This window comes from Drosophila simulans, chromosome 3L (genome assembly GCF_016746395.2).
Source record: "Drosophila simulans strain w501 chromosome 3L, Prin_Dsim_3.1, whole genome shotgun sequence".
Classification (NCBI taxonomy): Eukaryota; Metazoa; Arthropoda; class Insecta; order Diptera; family Drosophilidae; genus Drosophila; species Drosophila simulans.
Window position 1 is genome coordinate 20964761 of NC_052522.2, and position 8909 is coordinate 20973669.

The window sequence follows — 8909 nt, forward strand, 5'->3', positions numbered from 1 at the left end:
GTTTAATTTTTGGGAAGGGCCTTAAAGTACAATAGCATATTTTGAAATTTGCGCCCAACACAACAGCTGTTATCAGCTGCTTACTCATATACTCACCTCTGCTGTTAAGCGCTACAGACGATGTTTTGCAAAACATCGCCCAACATCGATATCAAGAGAAACGTCGTGTTATCGAGAAAAATATTAAATCGACAGAACATGTGCTCTATCTCGAGAAACAAAACAGCGTAAATTGGTAGGAATTTGATAGTTAATTACCTGCTAACTATGGCGGATCATGCATTTCATCGGCCCGGGCCGCTGAAACAAACGAACAAGGCTCACAAAACAGGTCGTCATCGCTCCAAAGGGGCAATAGACAATGCCCAAAAAGGTATGTGGAAATCTTAATGTCATCCTCCAGAGTTCTAACCCACATGGGCCTTCACCTTTCACAGGGAAGATTGGACTGAGGCCCATCTCCCACAAGCACAAGCAGCAGCAACGCAAGGAGCAGCGTCGCAACCAGATGAACCAGCTCCGGAAAAACAAAAGGGAGGAGGTGTTGGAGCAAAAGAGAAAACTAGGTGGTCAGAACACAGCTCCCTTTCTTGTGTGCGTTCTACCCATGCACGAACAGATTGATCCGATGTCCGCATTGGAAATCCTACAGAGCTGTGACAGCGAACTGGTCGTGGAGAAATCCCCAAGTGGCATTGTTTACATCAATCTTCCAAGGTTCAAGCAGCGTTTTGCTTTTGTCACACCACCTGTGGGTCGCGGAAACGAGCTAATTGCCCTGGATTACCTTAAGGTGTGCGACACCACCCTGCTTTTGACTTCCGCCGCCTTTGGCGATGACGAGATCTTCGACCGCTGGGGTCAACGGATCTTTAACATGATGTCAGCCCAGGGAATACCCACTCCGGTGGTAGCCCTCATGGATCTGGAGTCAATCAATCCCAAGCGGCGTCCTGCTACCAAGCAGGCGGCTCAGAAGATCATATCCAAGCTGTTACCCGAGGAGAAGATCATGCAATTGGACACCGCTAGCGAAGGCTTGAATGTGATGCGACGCATTGGTGGCCAGAAGAAGCGCATCCTCCATAACGTCGCCAATCGGCCACATCTCTTTGGCGATGTGGTAGAGTTCAAACCGGGTTCAGATCCCAGCGACGATCTGGGCACCCTAGAAGTTACTGGTTTCTTACGTGGACAGTCTCTAAACGTGAATGGTTTGGTCCACATTCCCGGCTTGGGTGATTTCCAGCTAAGCCAGGTGGTGGCGCCTCCAGATCCGTATAAGCTAGATAAATCGCGCGATGGAGAGAATAGTGATGTGCGTCTCTTGGATCGCAGTGATCCTTCTAAGCGCACTTCTCTCCAAAGCGAAAACATACCCGACCCCATGGACGCGGAGCAGACGTGGCCCACCGAGGAGGAGATCGCCGCATCGCAGGCGGAAACTAAAAAGATGAAGCTTGTCAAGCGTGTGCCCAAGGGCTACAGCGAGTACCAGGCTGCCTGGATTCCGGATGTGGAGGAAGTGGAAGACCCAGACGGTAAGGATGACGATGACATGAGTGAAGATGATGATGACGACGAAGAAGACGATGATGAGGACTTCATGTCGTGCGACAACAAATCCTTTGAGGATGAGTACGAGAAGCGCGACTCAGACACTGAGGAGTTCCAGGACAGCGTGTCCGTGGCCTCGGAGGCTGCCATCAACGACGAAAAGTACGATCAGCAGATGGACTTCCAGGAGGAGCGTGAGACTCTGAAGAAGCTGCAGCAAGCACGCACGGATCAGCTTTGGCCCGATGAGATAGACACTCCTTTGGATGTACCCGCTCGCGAGAGGTTCCAGAAATATCGCGGCTTAGAGTCCTTCCGAACTTCGCCTTGGGATGCCAAGGAGAATCTTCCTGCTGACTATGCTCGCATCTATCAGTTCCAGAACTTTGACCGCACCAAGAGGAGGATTCTTAATGAAGCCAAGGAGTTCGAGGGCGTGCTGGTAGGGATTTTCAAAAAAATTCTGTTTTATAAGTTTATAATGCTTTTGCTTTCAGCCTGGTTTATACGTCACTCTTTATGTTATCAATGTTCCTGAAAGTCGCTGGAATGCGTTCAAGTCGGCCCAGCTTAATGACAACATTATTGTATATGGAATGCTACCTCATGAGCACCAGATGTGCGTAATGAACGTGGTACTGCAGCGTATTCCCGACTCGGAGGTGCCGCTGAAGTCTAAGGAACAGTTGATAATTCAGTGCGGCTATCGTCGCTTTGTTGTGAATCCCATTTACAGTCAGCACACCAATGGGGATAAGCATAAGGTAATATTTGTACTAATTTGTAATTGACTATTTATTAATGGATTATGTTTATCCAGTTCGAACGCTACTTCCGTCCGTACGAGACAGTTTGCGCCACGTTTTACGCACCGATTCAGTTTCCTCCGGCACCCGTGCTGGCCTTCAAGGTGAATCCCGACTCCACCCTGGCGCTGGTTGCCCGTGGACGCCTGCTGTCTTGCAATCCAGATCGCATTGTTCTCAAGCGCGTTGTTCTCAGCGGTCATCCCATGCGTATAAATCGCAAGTCAGCTTCTATTCGCTACATGTTCTTCTACAAGGAGGATGTGGAGTACTTCAAGCCTGTGAAACTAAGAACCAAGTGCGGGCGGTTGGGACACATCAAGGAGTCACTGGGCACGCACGGCCACATGAAGTGCTACTTTGATGGGCAGTTGCGATCCTACGACACTGCTTTCATGTACCTGTACAAGAGAGTCTTCCCCAAATGGACCTATGAAGATTGTCTGGTGCGAACGGCGGAGCACGAGCGACAACATGCGTCGGCAAACAGGAGGAGCTCGCAGCAAGTGGCCATGGAAGAGTAGAGGTCTGTGCAAATGGATGGATAAAACTCACAAGCTCGTATGGAAAATAACAAGTGATCGATGGACAGTGCGAATAACTTCTAAACTGATTTTATATTAATGTTGTTACATTTTAACCTCTAAAAGTTTGAAACGTACGAAGTGTCCAATCGGGAAATGTCACCCGAAAAGTACATAAAATATGTACAAAAAAACCCGCATCGATCATTTTTTATATGTGACTGCGTTGTATAATAGGAATAATAGAATTATATTCACAAACAATTGTCTTAACTTAATGGTAGAGGCAATACAATATACATACATATAACATGGATACGTTTAAAAGCTTGTCGCATTGCACAAGGATAAAGAATCGGTCAGGTTCTCATAGAATATATATGGCTAATACAGTTTTGTGGGGGGATAGGAAATAGGACAGGGATGGGACTATGATTATTCAGTAATTGGTAGACAGACACTTGCGACGCTTCTTTTGCAATTGCTCGATCTGTTCGCTTATTTGGATGGGTGTTTGGAAACCTTTTACAATGCTATTGACGGTCAGAACCGTAGCGATAAACTGGCTAATAGATATGTGCCAGGACTCGGAGATGTTAGTGCTGCTGCTGTCCCCGCTGCTTGTCGTTGTGGTCCTGGACTTTCCGCTCGCCTGACGTAGCTCCTCTTCCAGAGCCACAAATAGACGGGTGGTGCCAATGGGTTCTGCGGCAGGAGTGGTGGGATTACCATTGCTATCCGGTTGCTGAAAGAAAATACAGTTTTCTTTTGCTTATTGGGAATCTTTGAAAAGACAATTCAAGACATACCTCATCGCCACCCATATTTAGCTGGGTAAAGCTCTCCAGGCTGGGCTCCTTTTTAATATTGCTGTTGCCAAGCTCCAAGAGATTCTCATCTTAAAAATGAACAACAGTTTTGAATGGCACTTTCACGTTTTAAAGTCTATACTTACAAGCCCTGTGCATCTCTTCATCCTGGACCAGACCCATGATCTCTATGATACTGCGCCACAACAGCTGGAAATTCTCCTTACGCATGCGGGGAATTCTGTGCTGAGAATTTGAAGCGCCTTCGTCCGGCTGGTCCAGAAGATAGCCTAGACTGCCCAAGCTCCGCAAGTCCGTGGCATTCGAGTCGGCTCGTTCTAGACGTGTGGCCGCAACCAGGTCGCTGATCTGTGAGAAATTCGATATAGTCTCGACATTGAGAAGCATGTCATCAGCGGCCGCAGCCGAGGCTGCTCCGGCTGCCACATCCGCTCCCACTCCCGCTCCGGGCGGCGTAATGCGTGCCGCTCCCAGATCTGAAATATCCGAAAATGTGTCAATCGATTCGTAACGGCCCTGCTGGCGAAGCTCTCGCTGGAGTTCGTCTTCGTCCCGCCCAGCATCTGTGGATGTTGCAGTACCCTGGAATCCCGGCAGGTCCACATAGAAGGTTGAGCTGCGATGCGCCAACGAGGAGTTGTTAGAGTTCAGCGACAGATTGGGAGTGCGTGACAGGTCCATAAATGTGTTGCCCGAGATTCCGGCCAGGTTGTGCAGATGCTGGGTGGCATTAATCAGGGCAAAGTCATCGGCATCAAAGTTGTGATCCGAGGGCGAGGGCAACGCTTCCATCGACTCGGAGGCGTCATTACTAAATAAGAAATGCATGGTTTTAGTTCGTTATAGTTTGGACCTCAGAACCCCACTTACTCAAAGAAATCCTCCGCCTCGAAAGCCTCCTCGGCATCATCTTTTGTGCGGGGGCGCGGGCGACGTGATCGTTCAATCTCCGCTTTGGACAACAGGGGCGGAAGATGCAAAACGTAGAGGAGTTTCAGCTTCTCCATGTTCTTGTTGGAGCAGACCAGGCCCAATGCATTGATGAGCTGTCCGAAGTCGAGAACACCAGTTCCCTTCTTATCTGTAAGCTGGAAAACGATAAAAGAGGCATACAGATTCATGCCAATTCTTATCCTACGATCAGTAACATACCCTGAACAGTTTTTCCCCAATGTCCACGCTGACGCACTTGCGCCAGGGTGTGAGTTCCGTAAAAAGTGTGTGGAATACCTCATAGCTGACATTGTAAGCCTCGTATCTGCCTCCGAAGGTGCCGGCATCTTGGATCGGTCTGCTTGGCGACTGAGAAACCAGCTGAGGAGTCTCAGACAACGGGCATTGAACCTTCTGCTGCTGCTGTTGCAGGGATTTAAGGGCGTGCTTTTCCTCCCGGATGATGGTGAGCAGCATATGCAGTTCGATGCTACTGAAATACGGATTCTGGACGTAGGCCTTTACAATTGTCTTCTCGTTGTCGATATCGAACTGTCGCATCGTTAAACGGCGATGCTTGTTCCGTAACTCCTCGATGCGCTGCTGTGTGATTTCCTCGCCGAACTTTGTGTATGCCTCATGAATCAGGGTCTGAACCGTTTGTGTTTGGACTTTATGCTTCATCTTTCGTTTGTCCGTCGTAGGAGGAACCTGGTACTCCGGATTGTAGATTCCCTCCAGGTAGTTCTGCAAAACTAGCATGGCTTCGCCATCATCCTGGCAGTACAAAAGTTTGTTCTTGTTCCATTCAATGATCTGCAGTGAAATCATAAAAATGATCTTGGCGCCCTCGTAGAAGAAGCAGTCCAGGATGTGCAGCGAGCTCTCGTAGCTGATCACGCTCATGAAGATGGTAAGGAACCAGGAAATCGAAATCATCTTTATCACACCCAACTGCTCCAGATGGCCGTGCAAATTGGGCAGATGCGTCTCCACCAGCTCGTTAAGCACACCTTGATCGATTTGGGCGCCCACCACTTTATCCTTGTAATAATCCGGTAGTAGGTTCTCGCACAGACTAGCCAGCATCCAGAAGGCATTCTCCTCATCACAGAAGAGCAGGAACACCGACGACACAATATTCATGGCCTGACAGTAGCCCACTTGTGGATTACGCAGGGCATAGGCCTGAAGGACTCTCCGCAGAGCACCTATGCCATCGGTGCTTTGAAATGCCGGATGCTCGGGCAGCGAACGCGGCAAGTCCCGATCAATTTCATCGTGGGCAAAGCTGTTCTTAATGCAGGCCGCCTTCTCTACGAGATCCTCGTACAGTCCGGGATTCATCTCCTTGTCGTGGATTGCCCCCGAGAATATCAGCCAGATCTCCTGGCGCAGTTTGTCGGGAATACCCTCCACTATTAGATTTATCACGTCTGTTGTGCGGAACATTCCAATACCTCGTCCGAAGTCCCGGAAATGCGCCTCCCAGCGCACCATCTTTTCCTCCTGCTTCTGTATGATATTTGCACTGAACTGTGTCTTGAATGTGTTCATCAGAGCGGTCTGCTTGCTCCACGAAATGTCGTATTTGGCGCGTTCGCGACTCAAAGGACTGCGGTTAATAATATTGTTAGGATCAACACTTATATGTAGCAATATACATTTTGAATCTAATACTTACACATGAACTCGAGCCAGAAGGTCTGTGATCTTGAAGATCAACACATCTCTGTCCACGATATGAGCAAACATGAAAGGCACATTCTCCGATGTTATAATTACAATTTGGTTTTCGAAACGTTGCTGGCCATCATCCTTCTTTTCAACGCTCTAGAGTGCAAACAATAATTAAAACGAATCGAAATTGAGTACATTATGGTCTGCGAACCTTTATGGTCTTCATGGGTATAACCACGCTGACCAAATCCTTTACATCGCTACGAAAACAAAAGAAATTCGGCGATAAGTAGATAAAGCCCGAATTGAATCGCTTTGAGTAAGGTGTCCAGATGTTGGCCTTAATCTTTCCGTCAATTATTTCCGATTGTGGCAATCGAAAGTAAATACGAAACTCCTCGGATTTCTGGCGAGCTGTCAAATCCCGCAGTAGCACTGGTTTCTTGGACGTTTTGGAACCCAACCGTGAGAAATTAGAAGTATCGTGGTCGACCACAGGACTATCGGGATCATGGATTAGCTGCTGTATGGCCATTTTGTTGAGCTGCTCAATCAATAGGTGCGCCTCGCTGGCGTTGAAGAGCATTGTAAAGTTGTAGGTCATGTTATTGGTGGTTTTTAGATAGATAGTATTCGCATTTCGGCTGATGTCCTCCAACTCTGCGAAGCGTATAATACGCTTGATCTCTTGACCCAGCATGTAGGAGTAGAAGCAGACGTGGTTTAGCGAAATGTAAAGCTGACCCTGCCTTGGTATCTTGTTTTTTACATAACTGAAATTCAATATTCAGTAAATAGAGACCTTTAATGTATACTGAACATATGCTTACGTGGCCGAATAAGAGTTAACTAATCGCTCTTCCTCGGGCATTTTGAAAATCTGTCTAAACTTTGATTTCATAACCTTGAAATCGGCCGATTCGCCAGTGTCATCTTGATTGTTTTGCGTGTACAGAGATTGGATCTTGCATATGGTAAAGTTGGTCACCTCGTCCTCGTTCTCCATCTCGTCCAGCACTTTAAAAAGATTAGCTTTCAGCCATTCCCAATCCTTAACAATTTCATCCTGGGTAATACCAATGGCGATTTCTGTAGGGAATAGATTCTTGTTAATCACTTATATTTTTATCTATAGAACACGACTTAAAAACCATAACAGCACAATATGGATATGGAATTAATTATTCTACAGGCACAGTAAGATACCAAATATACGTTGAAAACAATTTTACTAAACCTTAAGATAACACGCATTTCAGCAGCTTGTGGATGTTGAGATAAAAATGCCTGGTTTTCAAGTACCCTACTCCGTCAACCGCCTTCTTTTCTTAATATAATATAAATTGAATAACAAAAGGAACGAGCCAGCCTCCGCAGCTTTTGTAATCAGCTCCGTTCCGTGTTTACGTAAGCGCCGAGGGAACCGTAGATGAAAGAAATATTGGCATACTCCCATAAATGCGAGTCAAAGCCCGATGATTCACGGCCACCGATGGCTGGACATACCGCATAGACCCGAGGTACTGGAACTGATAGAGCAGATCAGTTTGAGATATTGGACCTACCGTAAGACACCTCCGACGAGGGCGTCTGGTGGAGGATGCGATAGGGAGCCGGTTTGGTGTTCATCACGCTGTCGTAGGTGCCCACCAACATGGAACCGAATCCGCGGGATTCCCCATGGCCACGTCTCTTCTGCAGGACAAAGTATCTCGAGTGCATCTCGGCAATCCTGTGGGCGAAAATAATGGGGTTCACTTTTAGAATCGGCTTATCAAGGGGGGAGGGGCCCACTTAATGGGGGCTTTTTTCTAGAGGGCGGGTGTCTGCACTTTTCTACGCAGCAGGAAACAGTTGGAAATCAATTTTCAAGCTGACTTTACACAGCTGCCACTTTTTGCGTTTCGAAATCAGAACCAGCGATCCGAAGAGTTGGAGCCTTGAACTTTTGGCTCAATTAGTTATCAACAAATGCATTTCAACTAGCTGCAGTACGAAGTTTATGCCTAGTCCAAATACGTGATCGGCGGCTCCCCATGCCGCCTGCACTTCGCGATAATCGCATTCCATGAGAAGTCTTCCATAAACATAACATTGCATATACACATGCCGTCCATTCCAATTCACCCACACACCTATGCAGCCGTGTTTAATTTGGATTTTCGGCAATCCTTCGATTTGGCTGCGCACTTGGGCAATAACTCACCAAAATGCCGAGGGCAGGAGCAGCTCCTTGGGCTGAATCCACATTTTGATTGTTTTTAGCCCGTGCGAGGCTCTAAATACAAAATTACTCTTTGTTTAATTCTGCATCGAGCGCTGATTGTTGTTTTTGTGGCAAGTGTGCCCGTTGACTGGAAAGCACAAAACGCACCAAGAACGAAGCGAACTATTGTGAATGGGTGCACTCTTAGCGCGCGATTTTTGAATTAAAGAGCTTATGCTTATGCTCTGTATCCTAACTTCAATTAAGCGATATATGTTCTCTCCAGATGAACAACTTGTTGGCTCTAAGAAGCTGGATAAAGAAACAGAAAATATTCTCTACTAACAGTTACCATACGCAAAGTTACCATATA

At 47.2% G+C, this 8909-nt stretch overlaps 2 protein-coding genes across 3 annotated transcripts; one reads left to right on the forward strand and one right to left on the reverse strand.

Moving 5' to 3' along the window:
* Window positions 1-136: 136 nt before the first annotated feature.
* Window positions 137-3203, forward strand: LOC6738986 (pre-rRNA-processing protein TSR1 homolog). The gene is made up of 4 exons (XM_002085745.4): window positions 137-373; window positions 438-1999; window positions 2055-2321; window positions 2378-3203. The coding sequence occupies exons 1-4, from the start codon at window positions 268-270 to the stop codon at window positions 2885-2887; spliced, it is 2445 nt and encodes an 814-aa protein (XP_002085781.2). The 5' UTR covers window positions 137-267; the 3' UTR covers window positions 2888-3203.
* On the reverse strand, window positions 3092-8712 carry LOC6738987 (TBC1 domain family member 9). 2 transcript variants are annotated; one of them, XM_016169128.3, is made up of 11 exons: window positions 8537-8711; window positions 7896-8062; window positions 7161-7419; window positions 6542-7103; window positions 6335-6483; window positions 4870-6265; window positions 4588-4805; window positions 4299-4528; window positions 3843-4193; window positions 3697-3785; window positions 3092-3632 (listed from the first exon to the last, which is right to left on the reverse strand). In XM_016169128.3, exons 1-11 carry the CDS (start codon window positions 8578-8580, stop codon window positions 3327-3329), a joined length of 3771 nt encoding a protein of 1256 aa, XP_016032813.1. In that variant the 5' UTR covers window positions 8581-8711; the 3' UTR covers window positions 3092-3326. The 2 variants fall into 2 exon arrangements, with proteins under 2 accessions (XP_016032813.1, XP_002085782.2); XM_002085746.4 differs by having other exon boundaries at window positions 3843-4528; window positions 8537-8712.
* Window positions 8713-8909: the final 197 nt, after the last annotated feature.